Genomic DNA, 19,969 nt, shown 5'->3' with positions numbered 1-19,969 from the left:
ATATATATATATATATATATATATATATGCTGATTTTGTATGACATTTTTTGTATGATTAATTTTGAAAACATCTATGTATGCAGTGTAATATTTTAATAAAAAACAATAATACTTTTATTCAGGACTGTTTGATTGAGAGAAAATATACAGTAATTTCACTGCTGAATAAAAGTATTTCTTTGATAAATAATTATAAATTCTTACAGACCCCAAACTTTGATGGTTGCCCTTCTTAGTACATGGCAGATATACAACCAGTAAAACATTGGACACACTTGACTGAACGTATGTTTATCTTGATATATCTCAGGACTAAAGAAAGCAGGTTCTAAATTAATGTTTGTTCTTCATTTTGGTCACTACATAATTCCCAGTTGTGTTATGACGACTATTATTCTAACATGTGGAAAAATAGCAAAAACAAAGACTAAGTAGGTGCGTCCAAACTTTTGACTGATGGTATGGAAGTCTAAAAAGTTTGCTTGTTTGTTCATTTGCAAACTTTGCTCAGTATTTTAAGCCCAACAAGATATACCCTAGGCACAAGAGAACAAAGAAAAAACAAGTCTAAAATGTGATTCCTGCTGTGAGCTCTGGAGTTCTGGAGACAATGTACAATGTAACATCCAGCATCTGAGTATAACCTATATTCAGACAGTTTCTGATAAGGTCTTCAAACTCTTTTCTACATTGACCAACTTCAAAATCCTAGAAAACTTTACCAGTTGAAGCAAACATTCCATTAATGGCATTATGATAATCAGGGATATATTCATTTCGATTGCTCAAGACTCAATTTGTGAAGCTCAACAGGAGATTTTGACAACAACTAGTTAGTCAACAACTACAAGTGACAAGTTGTATCTGCTTGCTACTTTTGCTTGACAGTTTGAGATTTTGCCCATTCCTTAGACAAAAATTATCAACAAAACCAAGTTTTAATATGGTTTGTACATTCAGCAACTGGACCTGCAAAGAAGAAACCGCAAGCAGTGTAAATCTAATGAGAAGACATTACCTGTGTGACCAACGGCTCCAGCAACCTCTCCACAGTCAGTGTGCGAATTTCAAGACTTTTGGGGTCCCATTTTAGCAGGATTGGGGACGTAGCGCTCGTCATGTTTACTGTGGAAAGAAAGTAAGGGGAATGAATATTTGAAAGGATGAAAGAGATGTTAAAAACAAAGAATGACAGTTTAATAGGATGATAAAAGGAAAAAGGTGCAGACATCACAGACTCAGTTATCAGTTTCATGCTTCATGACTTTCTTAACAAAATCAAAGGCCGGTGAGCCTGCCGCACATCTATTATTAAAGCCAGAAAAGCTTCTTCATTGAAAAGTCTTTAAATGTTGCATAACAATCTCACTAAAACACTAAAATTGTGACTATAAAATATTGAGACACCGCATTACATTAAAAGCTAATGACTTCAGAATGAGTCTTAATGTGGGATCCAGACATTGTTGTGCAAGTCAGACTGTATTATCTCACTTTTAATGAGGAAAAACAAACACAGAGACTAGAGGGATCATAATATATTACCCAGAAAGTGATATAAATTTCTCAAATATTAATTATGAACCTAAAACAGTCGCAAAGTTCTCAAACATCACAAACTTTTAAATTAATTTGGTATCGGAGTTCCTAGATATCACATACCTTTGATAAAATAGTTGAAGATTTACAGTATTCATTTACTGAATATATCTATCTATCTATCTATCTATCTATCTAATACCTTAAAAAGTCTGTTTTCTTTTTTTAATATACATTTATTCATCAGGGGTGCATTAAATTGATCATAAGTGACAGTAAAGACATTTATAATGTTACAAATACAAACATATTTTATTTCATAAAACATCAGCATATTAGAATGACTTCTGAAGGATCATGTGACACTAAACACTGGAGTAATGTCCGCTGAAAATTCAGATTTGCCATCACAGGAATAAATTATATTTTAAAATATTTTAAAATAGAAAATAGTTCATTTAAATTGTAATCATATCTCACAAAATTACAGTTTTTACTGTATTTTTAATAAAATAAATGTAGCCTAGATGAGTATGATACTGTTCAAAACATAACAAATAAATTCTTATTTATTTATTTATTTATTTACTTACTTTTATTTTATATTATTTTATTTTTTATTTTTGACCCCAAATTTTGAATGGTAGCACACGCTTTGTAAGTATAGAATAGGATTATGTGTGTAGCACATGCTCAAATTTTGATAACCTGTTGTAAAATATCTGTAGCCCACCAAATTTGCACTTTCTAAACGATGGAAAATGTTTCAGTACAGAATAGGGTAAGTACATAAGAGACAGCTAAAGTGCTGTTTACATATACTTACAGTAAGACATAGTTTACAAATTTATATCTTGCCAAGAAGGGCATTTTGAGATGCTGCCATAAGTGTGAGCTTGTGCATGAAGTCATGATGATTTCTTTAAGTGTCATAAAAGGTCAAAAGCCACCTTGCTAGAATCAGCTACTGAAAAAAAAAAAAAGATTTTGGAGAACTCAAAAACTAGAAACCCTCTACTCATGATGCCTTAGGTCAGTGGTCGGCAACAAAACTGGCCCGCCAGCAATAATATCTGGCCCGCGCCCGCAGCCAGATTATTTTGATAGCGGCTGGTTCTGAAATAGATCTGTCATGACAGCAACAGTTACTCACAATCAGAGTATGTGAGCGCAGCGCGGAGTGGAGCTGTGTGATTTTGAATGGAGCTTTTCACTCGCTACAAGAGCGCTCCACCAATGCTCCATCACGAGTACAATTCATGCCAACAGCCCGTAATATAACTGCACATTTAGCAAGAATTCACATGTTAAACATATTTAGCTAGCTTGATAGGGAAGGATCACTTAAATCAGAAAAAATGTGAAGCTATATGATGACGGCAATGGACATAAGCGGGAAGTTATAGTTCTCAAGGAATTTGTTTGTTCCTTCTAGATACTGAATATTTTCAGCTGAAAGCATAATTTAAACAAGTACTACAACACTTATTCACATGCAATCGCTCTCTCAATAATGCATTCAAACAAATGTAATCTTACAGTGCTACTTCATCAGTATCCGATTTCGAATGAGCAGCAATCTGTAAGAAATGCATCGATCCTTAGGTAAAATAACTGACAAAAACGTAGTTATTTTCATCAAAACAAAATTTCATTTTCAACAAAATTTACACTGCAAAAAGCAGCGATTATACCTTTTAATGCTGACAACCATGTTATTAGCTTGTCATGTGGTAGGAAAAAAAGTTTGCACACTAGTGTTCCAATAAGCCTCTTTGAAACTCTCCTGTTATTTTATTTTTTTAATATGGGTTATGAACAGAACTGTGATATTTCAAACATACTGAAATACTTTGCGGAGCGGTGTTTCTGAGATCAGTGAGCACAGAGTGGACCGGGAGCGGGAAATGGTGAACCCGGAGCGGAGTGATTATTAAATGCTCGGAGCACGGAGGGGAAATTGTTGATGCTCCACTCCGCTCACATACTCTGCTGGACACCACCACAAAAATGTGGCTTTTTGTTAATGACTGTCCTCCTACAGGATTTAACACAGAGTAACAGCTCACTACCAGTTACAAAAGACACTGTAACAGTCTGTCACAGGCAATTCTAGTTGCATTTTTCATTAATTAATTTCTTAAATTATCCTTTGACTATGTTCTGGCCCGCCATCTAGTGGCGACATTTTTTTTTTGGCCCGATGCCAAACTTACTTGCCAACCCCTGCCTTAGGTTAGTGACTATTAACTTTCATTTAGTAGTGGGGATCATTTAACGTAGGCGTTTTCAATCATATTGTCATTCACTGGAGCACTGGCCCAGATTCCCTCCTGCATCTTCAGATCCCGCATCCAGATACTCATTACAAAAAACATATGCATGAGCGAAGCCCAGCTCCAGGCCCTTTGAACACCGGTAATGTAAGCAGGTGGTTCCTGATTAAGGTAGACATCTGAGGTACACAATCAGGCCTGCATAGCAGGAGGGAGGAACGTTTACCTGACTGAGTGGAAACTTAAGAGTAAAAAGCCTTCAAGCTGTGAGCGAATGTGGAGAAAAGTGGGTGAGTATGCGATTTCACTCAGAAACAACTTTTACAGAGGTGTTTTTTTAGAGTGTTCCATTTCGCCTCTGTAACAGAATTGTTCAGAAATACTTCTGATGTTACCTTCATAAATCGGTGTGTGTGAACAAATCTATAGAGTGAATGACTCATTCAATAGAAATTATAGAAGCTTTGCAATAATAATTAAAGGTGCACACATTTTTTTTAATGTAATTATTTCTGTTTTTCAAAAAGAAATCTGAAAATACTGTAAACCCTTTTACAAAATAAAAGTTTTACAAAAATGAAAACTGGGCAATTGTTAATTTTAAGTAATCTAATTATTTAGAAATACTAGTGATGCTATGTCCATAAATCAGAGTGTGAACAAATCTTCTGAGTAAATTAATAGTTCTCATTCACTTTTTTTTTTTTTTCCCTTTTGTTTTAATTTTAAGATAACAGTGTTCGAGTGCCGATCATGCTTTTGTCTTTTTTTATTTCTATTTAGCTTTAATTTATATTTCAGAATTAGATTTTTTTTTTTTCAGTTCTGGAGTCAGTTCACGTGGCACAATGTGAACTCTATGCTACTGTGATAAATCAAGATGTGAAATTACACACAAAAAGACAATATTACATCATCTGTAAGGTACTTTAAAATAACATGTCATACTGTATTCAAGTTTTTTCCCCTCTTCATAAAGATTTAACAAAGTGTTTGACAATGCTCCAGAATAGCAACACATGATGTTGAACAGATTAAAAAGTATTATTTTCTTTAAAAAAAATAATAATAATAAAAACTGGTAACAAGAAAGTTGACTTGAACTTTTTTCATTATATAAAACGTGTTTTTGCATCTCATTGACACACACTGGAGCAGTCTGGTGTGAGAAGAATAAGCATGAGATCAAACCATGCTGCTGTTTGCTCCAGTCAGAGTTCCTCACTTGTCAGTGAGCTACACACACAAAAAAGGCATCACCATTCTTGTGTGCTCAAACTGTATCTTGCATTTCCTCTTTTCTGATGTAGCTGTCAGTGAATCCTCAAGAGAGGTTCCAGACAGTCTCAGTCGCCGTGTCAAACACTCCCTAAAGCACAGTGTCAAACACACACTCCAGAGTCCTGCACAACAGACTTAACAGCTATTAAACCACACCTTTGAGACCTCTCCTGCTCAGTATGTCAATTTTACTCCTTACAAATTTGTGTAACCATTTACACTTCAACGCTTAAAAATAAAGTGGGTCAGTGGGTCTGCAGCACCTTAAGTTCAACAAAAACCTCCTTCTTATCAAGAACCATATTCTCTGCTCTAGGGTTCTTGAACTGGCTATACGATTCCTTGGAGATTAAGAAAAAAAGCCATTTATGTTGTACATTATAGGCTTTGGATCACCATTCTTGGTTTCTGAGTCTTTAAAGGAGATTAATAAAAAAAATAAAATAAAAAAAAAGGATTAGGTCATGGACAGCAGGAAAGAAAACTATGCTAAATGGAAAAAAAAAATTAAACTAAGCAGTAAGCACATAGTTAGGACATCAAAATAAAAAAAGGAGAACAAAACACTTCCCATATTTTGGTTGCACACTATTGACAAAAATAACAAAGAAAAAGCATCTTAAATATGCAAGTTACATGATATCCTAAACAGTATTTAAAACATTAAAAAATATTAATAGTCCATAAGTTCAAATCTATTAACATATTCACTGACATAAAAATGATATTACTAATTTATTACTCATTTATGTTTAATAGTATTACTAATATCGATCTTTAAAAGCAAGATATTTAAAGTGTTCCAGTGTTCCTAAAGTATATGCAATAGTTCCCACTATAGCACGATCAAATATATTATACATTGTTCCAATTTAGCAGACTTCAAGTATACCAAAAGTACAATTGCATGCATGGTATTTTTATTAAGCACATAAATATGTACATAAATGTATACTTAGCATGAAATAAATGTATTTAAAATACATTTTAGTACTTAGTATTTTTCACTAGGGAATGCATGAAGATGTTTTAAAGCAGTCAGGTACAGAAGTGACCACCAGTCTTCATACATCAGGGTGTTTTAGGCAAGCTGAGCCCATTTACCTCCTTTTGAGGTGTCAGCAGTCGCAGCATTGGACAGATGGTCACTCCCCCTCCTGGCTGGCTTATTGAGTTCTATTACTAAGGGAAATCAATAGGACTGTAGAAGTCACCATGACCTGTAATTTAAGAACATCTATAAAACTGCACGCTTTACTTTGTTCAATTATTATTAGGATTCCCCTCTGATGGGTGCGTTGTTGTTTTGACTGGAAACGCAATTGATTTTCGGCCTAGTTGTGGCCTTAAACAATATCAGCTACTCCCAAATATAATTTTTAGACATCTGCTTTTTATGCTCAGTATGCTGGGAAATTTAGCACTGTGAATGAAACAACAATCCTATTTCATGTCGGAACATTAATCTTCGAAATAGACATCTTCTTTGGCATCTTCATGCAACATATCTGTAATCAAACCTAGGACAGATCTTATTTGCCTGTGCATTAAAGCGATTTACTGAATTGAACATGGCATCACGATTTTCATTTCAGCATCTAACAAACTTAAATGTATTCTGTTTTGAATTAAAGTATCATACTTTTTGCACTGTATGAAACTTTTGCATTATATTTCAAGTCTTTTGAAGTCAAGTTTGTGTTAGGAACAGAGCAAAATTAAAGTAATTATTCACTGAAAATTCCACACAAGCTTTTCTTGGTGCATCTTTAAATGAAATACGTTCACAAAACCTCACTTAATGATTTGTTTGGGAATCAGAATCAATTCTCAAACCGATTCAATGACTCACTGATCTGGTTGTAGTGATTGTAGCTTACTGAAGAAAATCATTAGTGAAAAATGACATTTCAGCTTGTTCACTCAAAGCTATGACTTCAGAAGACTAGTAATATGGTACGGTATTCATATGCTGCTTTTGAGTAATTTTTGAAGCTTGAAAGCTCTAGGTCCCATTTATCATTATTGCTTTGAAAAGCTACCAGTACAAAATTCCTACTTTCATTATCCACAGACGAAAGAAAGTCAGATGGGTTTGGAATAACATGAGGATGAGCAAATTAAAAATTTGTCATTTTTGTGTGAACTAATCCTCAAACAGTTTTCCTCACGAATGCTGAAATTAGCTGTCAGTGCTCATTTACCTTTCCCAGAAATAGTAGGCCTGAACATTATTAGCTTCAGCTCCAGAGGCAATTGCTGCTGAGAGTAATTTGACTATTGCTGCTGCTGTCAGTTTGTTTTGCAATGAAACACTATAAAGAGTTGGAATTTTTGTGCACGTCATTTGTCACCAGAGAGCAATAAGTGAGAAATTTGAGAAATTTGATCCATTTAGCTCAGACCTGTTTGTTATCTCTATGCCTCTTCAAGAAATGAAGAAATACGCAATATTTGGAGTGGAAGCTAATAACAGGCATCTAAAATGGAAAGAACTTTCCCTGCTCTATAATAAAGAGTCTTTTCTTGAAGGAATACATCACATAAAATCTGTATAGCATACAGCATATCGAAATGGGATGCCATGAAAGTGAGTAAATAATGGCTAACTGGTCATTTTTTGGTTAACCTTTTTTATGGTTATTTGCATACAGTTGAATGCATTTATTTCATAGTTCTTTTGAAAGTATGTAAGTGTAGCTTTAAGGATGTTAAATTTAAAGGGTTAGTTCACACAAAAATTACAATTGTATCATTCACCTGCAAACTGTTTCAAACCTGTATGAGTTTCTTTCTTCTGTTCTTTCTTCTTCCATTGACTTCCATAGTAGTTTTTCCCATACTATGGAAGTCAATGGGTACCAGCAACTGTTTGCTTACCAGCATTCTTCAAAATATCTTTTTTTTTTTTTCATTTAGCAAAATAAAGAAATTGCATGCAATCAAACGGAGTATACACACACATATGAACACTCTCTTGGCTGAGGCTGAGGCTCTTAAACTGCTGGGGAACAGAGATGAGAAGCTAATGGTCAGTGTGATCAGTGAAACCGTCTCGAATCACTGAGCCAGGACCTTTTTTTTTTTAAAGGAATTTCATTATGAGATACAGCGCTTTATAGTAATATTGAAAAAAAGAAGAAGAAAAAAAAGAAACAAAACAAAACCGGAAGCTTTAGTCTGTGCTGCTTGTCCTGACCTTGTTTTACATGACTGCATGTATTTATCTAGGTGTTAACCTCATCTTGAGCTTTGACTTAATCTGGGTAAACAGCAAGGTGCTGTGAAAGAGAGAGGACTGCGGTATTGAGTGCTTTTGTGCATGAATTTGTAAGAGAGAAAGGTAGAGAGAGATGTGTGGAGTGGGAATTGGGTGTTTGAGTGGGACAAGTGGAGTGGTGGGACAATCCATTGTGACTGAGCTTCTTATAAACAGCAGTTCTGAGTTGGCTGATCTTCACCACCATAGTCCTGTAATGAGAGATTTTCATATTATTCCATGATCTCAATAATTGGTTGTTATGTAAAGCAGAATTCATTTGAGTTGCATATCCTTAAGGAAATATCAGTGCTTGCAAGGCAGCAAAAGAATAGTTGACAGTCACAGCAGACAGGTTAGATATAGAAAGGCCATTATGACATCATCAGATTGCTCCCATTATAATGAATGGAGATGTCTATACTGCAAGTGCCCAATTGCATTGCGTAGATCTTCAGTTAATGGACTTCCATTTTTGATGCATTGCACAGCTACTATACTTCAGCTACTGAAATTATCACAAAGGAATCTTTTTTAGATCGGTATAACGACTGTCTTGAGGCAGAGCAAACATGACCAGTCGTAATTCCTTTCGACGTTTCATTCATTGTAGACAGTGCTCTGTTGATAATAGCAGTGGTTACTGCGGGCCTTGGGAGCATCTGTGCGTCTGCTCGGCCTGAAACAAAACAGAGCTCAGAGCTCATTCTATGTCTGAATGAGGATTAGTGAATCAGATGGACCGTTTGCTCACAATCCTCTTTTGAAAGGAAATCTGTGTGTTAGTTTGGTCTGTGGGCTTGTCAGTATGACTGCCCTGCTATACATGTTTATCCAACTGACTTTGGCCTTTATCACATTTAGAGGGGTGTGCGATATTGACAAAAAATAATATCTTGATATTTTCTGGGATTTTATCGATAACGTTAATTAGACGATATTTTGCTGAGTGTGTTACTGTGCTGGTATCTTAAGGGCTGCCGTGGACAGCTGACTCCTAAAGCAAATGAAATCAGTATCAACAAAATTCATCTTTGCAATAGGAAACAGAGAAGCTGCATTTGAAGTGGCATTTAGATGTATTTACACACTGTTTAATGCAAGACATGAAAGCATTTAATCTGAGTCATTGCGACTGAACCAAATCATTTAAACGGTTGATTAATTCAGGAACGAAACACCATCATGTTGCTCAGAGACGCAAAACAGTGCTGTGACAATTTGTTTGGAATTATTTTTGTTGTCGAAATAGCACAAAAACAGGAAATATGTCTAAAACGTAAGTCTCTTAATTAACTTCTTGTTTATTGAACTGTTATAAAAAAATCAATATCACATTTGTAATCATGGTAATTTTTGGAGAAAAAACGACACTCTTCATGTGAAATTGATTAACTATATGAAGTGGTGTAAATACATACATTTTCTGCCCCCATGTCTTGAATTTGTGATCATTCTAAATGCATTTTAATCGACTGAATCATGCAGTGAAAGAATGCACTCTAAATGCGTACGCACACTAGTCTAGACTTCATGCGTGCACTCTGTAGGGGTGTTTTGAATGGTTTTTGCACAACAATTAAAACAACAATTACGATATTATCACAGATTATATATATTGCACGCCCCTAGCGATAAGCGCTATTTTCAATGTGTAAGTTAAATGCAAAACAGACTTTATTTTTGAGAATTATAATGATATTTTGCAGATCAGATGTTCATTCAGGAACAGCACTGATTCAGTGAGTTAATTTAGTGGATGGTTTATCAGACTGATTCAAAGTGGTACAGTAAGTGCTGAGTTTGTGAATCCTTTTAAAAGATTCATTAAAGAACTGGTTTGTAAGAGCCGTTTTCTTGTTACTCAGACTACACTGCTGGCGCTGTATATTTGTTTTTTCATGCAGCCTGATAAAAAACTAAACAGAGAGACATGTTTTCTTGCCATTATTTTGTGGTACACAGCCTCTTTATCTCATAACATTAAGTTCAGACTGTAAACTCACATTAACTGCTCGGGTAAAGTATGATTTGTATTTCTCTAGCTGCAATTTTTTAAGAATTAAATTAAGAATTTTTTTTTATTTGGTCCCAAACTGGCCAATTAGACAGGAAAAGGCCATCTGTAATATACAGTACCAATTTGTTTTTTATGTGACAGTTTTTTTCTGATTAGTTTAAAGGGGTCATATGATGCGATTTCAATTTTTCCTTTCTCTTTGGAGTGTTACAAGCTCTTGGTGCATAAAGAAGATCTGTAAAGTTGCAAAGACTAAAGTCTCAAATCCAAAGATATATTCTTTATAAAAGTTAAGAGTCAACCACGCCTACCTAAAACGGCTCGTTCTAACACGCCCCCACATATCTACCTCACTATGTGGGAAGATTTGCATAACGCCTCCCAAATGTTCACATGTCTTTTATATTTAAAGAGTTTTTATATTTGATATATTTAAAGCGAGTTTTTTGGGCAGTGTAGAAGTAGGGCTTGTTGTTTGTCATTTATCCGATCACAAACGCAGACATGATTTTATGTTTACGCGGCGCGATGCAACGCAACGCGTAAAAAGACAGTACAAGTCATTATAATCCATAATTATGTCAGCACTGGATGCAACGAATGCCTCGTTTATAATGGGTTTTAATGTTTTTGTCTCGTCGCTCCGGCCGGACAGGGCATCATCACAGTATGTGAGGGGCGTAACATTTCCGTCACATGCTTGAGGTATTCGGCCAATCACAACGCACTGGATAGCTGGCCAATCAGAGCACACCTAGCTTTTTCAGACCGATGAGCTTTGTAAAAATCGACGCGTTTCAGAAAGGCGGAGCATAAAGGAGAAACAATAATGTACAGTATGTGGAAAATAATGTGTTTTTTAACCTTAAACCGCATAAACACATTTCATTACACCAAATACATAAAATAATGTTCTTTTTAGCAGCATCATATCACCCCTTTAATACCAAAATGTGCTTGCATTCCCATTAATGAAAGAATAAAGAAATAATGACAAAATAAAAAGGGCCATATTAGTCCCTACTAACATTTAGAGATATTGTATCAGTGTGAGAGAGTCTGCTAGCCATGAGTTTCCACTCTTGCATGTTTATGAATATTAGAATGACAAATGGTATTTCAAACAATGATGTCATGGTGATATCGTTTTGAAATGTTGCCGGTCCAGTTGGAATTTCACGAGGGTTCACTAAAATGTGGGCTGATAAGGAATGTGCATTTGTTGTAGTGGCAGTCCAGTCTGTGCTCTGCCTGGTCTGTCTCTCCAGTGACACATACAAATACAGGTTAGAAATCTCATTCTAATTTTAGATGTGTGTGAGTAACAGAACAAGATTAATTATCACTTAGTCTTATCAATATCATTTATTTTTCTTGGATGTTCAGCTTGCCTCTTAAGTGTACATACACACTGTTGAGCAGCAGAAAGGAAGTGCAGGGGGTTTTTTTTTCACCTGTGTCGGTAATGACTTTAATGCATTGCATACCAGTTGTTTCTCAGTGGTCAGGACTATTTTAAGAGAGCTGCTCTCAGCAAAAACAAGCCACCCGTACCATTAATGAGTAATCCCTTCAGGAGAGATCAGCCACATAGAGATTTATACTCGATAGGCCTATCATTTGTAAGATGCAGAGTAACGGTCGGGAGAAAGACATTTGGGGCTGTAAATCTCAGAAGATTTGTGAAATTGTCGCCATGTGATTATAGAGTGGGTGCAAATTTAATGATGGCTAAAAGTGTGTGAGAGTCCTGGGCCAGTCAGGTTAATTTAATGAATCATTCAAAGATAATCACAAATGCCGGAGTTTACCTGTGAATTAGTCTGAATAATTATTCAGTGAATCAGACTACTGAATTAATTCCAGTAGTTCATTAATACATATCTTACGTTTGATTTTTGTTTTATTTGAATTGTATTATTATTATTTTTTTTAAATAATGTAAAAAAAAAAAAAAAAACCCTGAACAAATGGCTGTTAAAGGAATGGATTGTAAGTTTTTTTTTTTTTTTATCATTTTATTTTATATTTAATTGTCATAATCATATATTTTTTAATTAAATAATTAAATACTAAATTGCAATAATATAAACTTATGATAGTTTTAGAAGCATCAGTTAGAATGGGTAGAAAACTATTATCCAATCAAAAATGTTTTGCACTTTATGCCATAAAGGAGTTTCAAGAAGTTCCACTTGATAGCTGTACATTTTTTTAATTATTGTAAAGCACATTAAAGTATTTGCTGTACATTCTAGTATTTTTTGTAAATATTTACTGAAAAATTATACCATAATGACTTATACTTTAAATGTCACTACAGTTTATTTATTTATTTATTTATTCATTCATTCAGTAAAAATATTGTCCAGAAAAATAAAATAAAGTATTTGCTTTAAATTCTAGTATATACACATACAATGCATACTATTATACACACACACCATGGCTTATACTGTACATGTCACTACAATTTATTTGATTATCATTCATTCATTCATTCATTCATTCATTCATTAATGCATACTATTATACACACACACCATGGCTTATACTGTACATGTCACTACAATTTATTTGATTATCATTCATTCATTCATTCATTCATTCATTCATTCATTAAAGAATATTGGCCAGAAAAAAATAAAGTCAAAGGCAAGTAAACTACAGCAGAAAAATAAATCTTATTTTTTGAGCACTGCAGAGGCTTTTGTCCTTGTGGGCATCTCACCATCAGCCACTGACATGTTCCAGAGACTTCCGCTGTAATGTGACTGTCACCGTTTATCTGCTCTGTATGCTTTCTTTATTCTGGGCCATCTCTCTCTCCCTCTCTCTGTCATACTTCTCCATCCCACCTCCCCTTCCTGTTATATCCACTATTCTCTCTCTCTCTCTCTCTCTCTCTCTCTCTTCATTTGTATCCCTCTGCTGCATTTCCTCGTCCTCTACTTTGTCATTTTATCCTCCTCTCTCTTTTGCTCCATCTCTCTCAATCCCCTCTCGCTCTCGTCTGTTCCTATGGCAAGGGGGGAAAAAAACAGAGTTTGTGGAGGAAGGAATCAACAAATAAACTAATGACTGGCGATATTAGGGTTGGTTTAAAAGGTGGAAGGAAAAGTGTAGTATGAAATGGTACAGGGGGGTTTAAAAATTCTGAAAAAAATGTTCTTAAAGTTGGTAAAATTTCTACTTCCAGTAAAGTGCTATTTTTGCTGACTGGTAATGTGGTCATCACGATGTCCAATATAAAATGTGCGTCCTGCAACAAAACCAGTTGATAAACACTAGATTTTCACAGTGAGCTGACCTGTATATCACACAGCCACCTCCAGTAAAGCGCGCCGGAACCAAGCTGCGCAAGAGCTATTTCAGTTCCATTATCACCGAATAATGCTTCAATTATCCCACGGAAATGGGAAGAGGAATAATTACGCTATTTGTGCCTGGTTGCCAGGATGATAATAACAGCAGTCATAACGAGGCAAAATGGCAAAAACGAGATGGCAAAAACGAGAGACTTTCACGAATGCATTTTCTACACACTGGAGTCAGGATGGGTCAGAAGGCTGATTGGTTCAGACCCATTAGCTTTCATGTGCAGAAACAGTCATGTTAACCGAGAAACTGCCACAAAGACAAGGCAAGGCTTTACAGTTGATGTGACAACACATGCTTTTGTTTTGCCAATTGATTTATTCCTGTTCGGTTTAATTTATTACACAACATGGCAATTGAATTGCTTTTATTACAACATCAAAATTTGCTGTGAAAAGCCTCCAAATGAAGATACAGTAATTCAAAGACATTATATTGTGACAGAGGAGCATAACATTAAGTAGACAGACATTACAAAAAAAGCCAATAAATTGGTTGTTGTATTTCATATCATCAAACATAAGCCATTTATCATAGCTGACCTACAGTTCACAGCAATCCATTTAGTCAATCTGGCTTAAATAGGAAAATATCCCTTTTATGCAATTTACATATGGGTCAGAGGGGACGATTAATTGCATTTTACCACATTACTTTTTTAAAAAGTAATCACACTAGATTAACAAATCAAACTGGCAGCCCACATATAAACAGCGATAAAGTCTGGGCTGCAAACCTGCGATGCTGTGTGACACTCAAACAGTAGAGAGGATTAAAGACAGCTCAATCAGGCCAGACTCATCGTTACCCCATCACACACACACACACACACACACACACACACACATGTCTTTAAGCACAGCAGACTAAAGCCAGCACAGCCATTTTTGACCTCTTTTGTCCACTCCAACTCCTCACGCTGACCTCAATATGCCGGTGCTACTATCTTTTAAAAAGTGTGTTTATGTGAGACTGAGAAAGAGAGACAGAGCAAATAAATAGAAAATATAGCCCTTTTACTGATCTGAGACCAGCTTTCCTCCCACAACTGAAAGTAAATTGACTAAAGGTCTCATTACATTACATACAAAATTGTCTATATTATATATTGTGTTTTTGCTTTTTTGTACATTGTCTATTTTGTCTATTTTTATATTATTCTTTTTATTATCTGTGTCCTGTCTTGTCACTGTCATTCTGTTGCACTGTGGAGCTTCTGTCACTAAAACAAATTCCTCGTATGTGTAAACATACCTGGCAATAAAGCTCATTCTGATTCTGATTCTGATTATCAGACATTTTATAAGCAGTTTTAGATCAGCTGGTCTCAAATCAGTGAAATTTTGCAATTTTACAACACATATTCAAGCATGTGAACAGCTAAGGACAAAAACCTGAATCACCTGCTATTGTAGTTAAAAAAATAATTAAATAATAATAATAATAATTAACATGTTAACATGTTAAAGCACAGCTCTCTGTCAGCAAACTAAAACCGGCTGAAGTCTGGCCTGCACTACAGTAGGTGGTAGCAGTGAAACTGCTGTCAAACCAAGAATGTTCTTGTGCAGTTCGCTCAGAATTCCGCTGGCAGCAGGAAGGACTTTGTTACCTGCTGAGGAGGAGGACAAGAGGACGTAGCTGCATTTGACAGGGAGCAACTTAAACACTAATAGTGGAGCTAAAACATTCATTGACCCCTCATAGATTTTGGCTTAGGTAACCAAAGTTAATTAAGAATGTTATTTCATGTTGAAAAACTCAAAGATAGAAGGTATGGGAAGCATTTGGAAAAAAAACGAGAGTGAGTAAAGCTAGAGGAAAAGGACATATCTAAAAGACAATGGAGGACAGCTCAGTGTAATATACTGTGCTCCGACACACACTGAAGAAGTATTTGTGCTATAGAATTTCCCTCAGGGGTGCTGAATGCATGGTAATAAAATGGAGAGGAGAAAGTATAGGCTATAGTAAAGAAAAGAGGTACAGAGGAGGAAAACTAGGGTTAGCATTTTCTTGAGTAGACATACTTTTTTTTCCTGACTTGAAGAGAAAAGTAGTAATAATTGCATCTTATTCTGGACAAAAAGAGAGAATAAATCAGGCCTTGTTTACTTGTAAGATTAGTTTTCATCGATCCCATCACAAGTGAAAGAAGCAAAATATAGGTAAAAAAAAAAACACTGCCTAAATCATTGAGCTTTCCACTTTCAAACATTTCCAGTGGTAATTAAAAATGCATGCAACAACATAGCCTTCATTGTATAGACGCTCATGTGGTTGAATGTGTTCAAACAGCCTCAAATAAATAAATAAAAACCTGAACATACTGAAGTATTTTTTTAACATGTTGTGAAAAAAGTGCACCAAAACAAACGATTCAAACTTTGCCGATTAAAAATTATGGTCAAAAACGCATCTGCTTTCTTTATCCTTTTAATTCACTTCCTAACCCGATCGTTGGTAATCCGTGTAACATGGGTTTGTTCAGTCAAACAGAATTGATACACCGCACTCAGCCCTCCCACAAAAGGCATGTCAAGTGTGGCAAAATAAGCGGAGAACAGCAACATGGGAAAATAAATAAATGTAAAGTAGGGTTATAAATGAAAAAAGTGATACTATTTGTTTTAAGGTAAGTGGTTGCAAACAATTTATTTTCGCTACTACAACAACTAAATTTGTTTATTTAAATTTAGCTAAAATAAATTGATTGCAACCACTTACCTTAAAAAAAAAATTAGTAAATTCAATTAATCATTTTTTTTCAGTGTGTACCATGGTGCGATATTTTCTATATTTGCTATTCATGAATTGCAGAATAAAAAAAAATTATAATAATAATAATAATTCAGCAAAACTAGATTGGAGAGTTTTTTCTTTATTTGATGGGATAATATAAAGTTAAATTCCAGTTAAATTTCAGTATGAAATGTACAATGACAAAGACATTAAAACTTCTATATTAATAATAATAATTATTATTAGTAGTAGTAGTATTATTATCATTATTTTTTAATTGCAGAATAAAAAAAAATTATAATAATAATAATAATTCAGCAAAACTAGATTGGAGAGTTTTTTCTTTATTTGATGGGATAATATAAAGTTAAATTCCAGTTAAATTTCAGTATGAAATGTACAATGACAAAGACATTAAAACTTCTATATTAATAATAATAATTATTAGTAGTAGTAGTAGTATTATTATCATTATTTACAATAAATATTGTTAGTCCTGAGGAGGAACCCACAACAAAAATTGATGATGCAGAAAATGAGAAAGGAGGAGGGAAAGAGAGGGAGACTGCAAGATGAGAAAGATGACTCCTACAACGACTCCTCCATACCCTACAGCGGGATGATGTTTGCAGATTGGGGTGGGTAAAGAACGGAACTGAAGAAAGCAGGAGGAACAGATGAAGCTAAAGAAGAGAAGGATAAATTGATGCAGTCTAAAAAAGCTTTTGTTGACTTATCACAGTCACACATGCTCGAGAAAGAAAATGAGACAGTTTTGCTAGTGCCCTTTAAAAGTCTTCAGGGAGACGCTGTGACAAAACTGGTCAGATAAAAAAAATAACAGCTTTCTGAATGCCAAAGTGCATTGAGAAATAACTTTTTTTCTTTTCACAAAATAAAATAGGAAAAACAAAATAAAGTATCAAATAAAAATGTCAAAAGACTTGAAATGAAAAAGTTTGAAAATACTTTGTGTATCAAGTGCTGTTTGCAATCTATCATACATTGTGATTTGTTTGTGTTGCTTAAGTTATATCTCGCAGCATCACTGGTTCAGTTAATTCTGCAACGCAGCAGGCAGTTGCTTGCACCGTCTCCAAACTCAAAGGCACCGCTGTTTGCAAATGAGAAGATCAGAAAAGTGGCTTTTTGCTAAGCATCTCTCGGAAAAATATAGACAGTACTACTGCCTTCTTCTCAGAAAATGCTAATCACTACTTGCCATGCAGACTTTTAAAAACAACTGTGTCTCCAGGTAGATGCTGCCCTTTTGCACCGATCCACCATCATCATGCTTTCCTCAAATTCTCCAAGCATATGGTTCTCGGAAGACCAATCACAACTGACTACAGGAAAAGCTGCTCATATAATGCGTTGTTGGATACATTTATGATGCAAAGCCAAATAACTTGACTGAGTTTTCCCCATTAAAAACTTCTGCAAACATCAAAAAGTGGAAATAGGATAACCGTGCACTAGAAAAATCAATACATCTAAACTAGGAATACTGATAAAAAAATATTAGTGTACTGTGCTGAAAATCATTTAAAATTCTCATAATAAGGCATTCACGGGCAAAAATGACAGGCCTTTTAAAAAGTTATTGTATATTTCTCAGTATGCTATTATCACCGAATCTCGGATTCAATTTTTTTTATCAACTTGTTTTCTTTCAATTAGCACGTTTAGTATTTATTTTTGGAACTAATCGCAGTTCTCATTGATCTGAGCTTTTGCACCTTTTGCATTCACTCAAAAAACTGAGGTGAATAAACTCAGGTCAATAAAGCCTACGATCAGTCATTTCCAAAAAGTTTATACGTTTACAAGTTTATACAAAGATTGAGTCCAAGAGCTAATAATATAACAACAATAAATATATAAGCTTTTTTTTGCCAGTCATTTTTGACTGGGTGCACTATAAGTGTAGAAAAATGTAGCCTAACTCAAAAAGTTTTTGGAAGTTGTGTGAGAGCAAAATCAGTAGGTTTCAGTCAAATGCGATAACATTAACTAGAATTTTTGTGGAAAAGTAATCTCTTGGTCAAGATGACTGGAAAACAACATGAGGACGTTGAGCAAAAATGCAATGCTGGATGACAAGGCATAAAATTACTTGTTTGAAACTTTAAATCAACAACAATGTTTCCGTCTGAGGCAATTTGTCATTTCTAAGCCTCAGTACTGACCTGACACCAGTTTAATGTTTCCTCTTTTATAAATGTATGAGAATATGATCTACATTCTTCTACATGAAACCTGATGGGGAACTTCCATGAACAAAAGCTACATCCGCATCCCAATAGGCATCACACAATGTATTTGGGCACATTAGCATTGATGTAAATGGGTGTTTCAAGTCTTTCCATATTAGTCACTGCTAACATTACTCCCATTACTCAGATAATAGTGCATATGCATGTGAGTTCATAATGTCAGAAAAGAATAAGTGGGAGTATTCATGAAATTTGCATATGGTCTGTGGCACATGCTCAAGATAATACATTAAAAATGTCCTCTTAATTAAATAAAGGTATAGGTAAGACAAAAACAATGCCTTAGATCTATATAGGCCATCACAAAGGGCTATTTCTGCCTAGTTCATCCTTTGAAACAAGTCTTCTTTCAACATTACACTTTATACTTCACAGTACTTGTCCTTCGATCTTTTTCTATGCGTCACTGGAAAGGTCCACCTAACATTTAACTGTGACAATAAAAGTTCAATCAAAGGCAATTTCACCTCTTTATTTAAAGGCTTTAAAACCGCTTTATGGGCACATTTATAAGCAGATTCACAAACAGAAAAGCAATTAACTTAATGAATTATTCTGAAACTGCAAACAAATGCTGCTGATAAAATCTAAACAAATGTTTACCATTTCAAATCTGTTTAAAATAAACCAAAGACAGGTCTAGAAATATTTTACTTGCAAATTTGAGTAAAATATAGCCTCTGTACATTTAAAAAGTATTTGGACGTTTATACTACCGTTCAAAAGTTTGGGGTTGGTAAGATTTTTAATGTTTTTGAAAGAAGTCTATTATGCTCACCAAGGCTGACTTTATATGATTAAAAATACAGTAAAACAGCAATATTGTGAAATATTTCAAATAAATGTTTTCTATTTGAATATATTTTAAAATGTATTTTATTTTATGAATTTTAGCAGCCATTACTCCAGTCTTCAGTGTCACGTGTTTCTTCAGAAAACATTCTAATATGATGATTTGGCGTGCAAAAAAATAATTATATATATATATATATATCAATGCTGAAAACAGTCGTGCTGCTTATGGGAACAGTGCTACATTTTTACAGGATTCTTTGATGATTAGAAAGTTCAAAAAACAGCATTTATTTGAAATAGAAATATTTTTGGAAAATTATAAGTGTATTAACTGTCACTTACTGATTATTTAATATGTGCTTGATCAATAAAAATACTTTATTTAATAAATAACTGATATA

General features: G+C 34.6%; 1 protein-coding gene across 1 annotated transcript in view; it reads right to left on the bottom strand.

The window, feature by feature from the left end:
• Positions 1-19,969, bottom strand: part of LOC107689478 (catenin alpha-2-like) — a 519,554-nt gene that overhangs the window by 493,844 nt on the left and 5,741 nt on the right. The window contains exon 2 of the mRNA XM_016487473.1: positions 1,021-1,127. Coding sequence (XP_016342959.1) covers positions 1,021-1,122 — 102 coding nt within the window. The 5' untranslated portion in view covers positions 1,123-1,127. The remainder of the gene's footprint in view (positions 1-1,020; positions 1,128-19,969) is intronic.

The sequence above is a fragment of the Sinocyclocheilus anshuiensis genome, unplaced genomic scaffold (assembly GCF_001515605.1).
Source record: "Sinocyclocheilus anshuiensis isolate Anshui unplaced genomic scaffold, SAMN03320099.WGS_v1.1 scaffold1215, whole genome shotgun sequence".
NCBI lineage: Eukaryota > Metazoa > Chordata > Actinopteri > Cypriniformes > Cyprinidae > Sinocyclocheilus > Sinocyclocheilus anshuiensis.
This window is presented reverse-complemented; position numbering and strand designations above follow the sequence as displayed.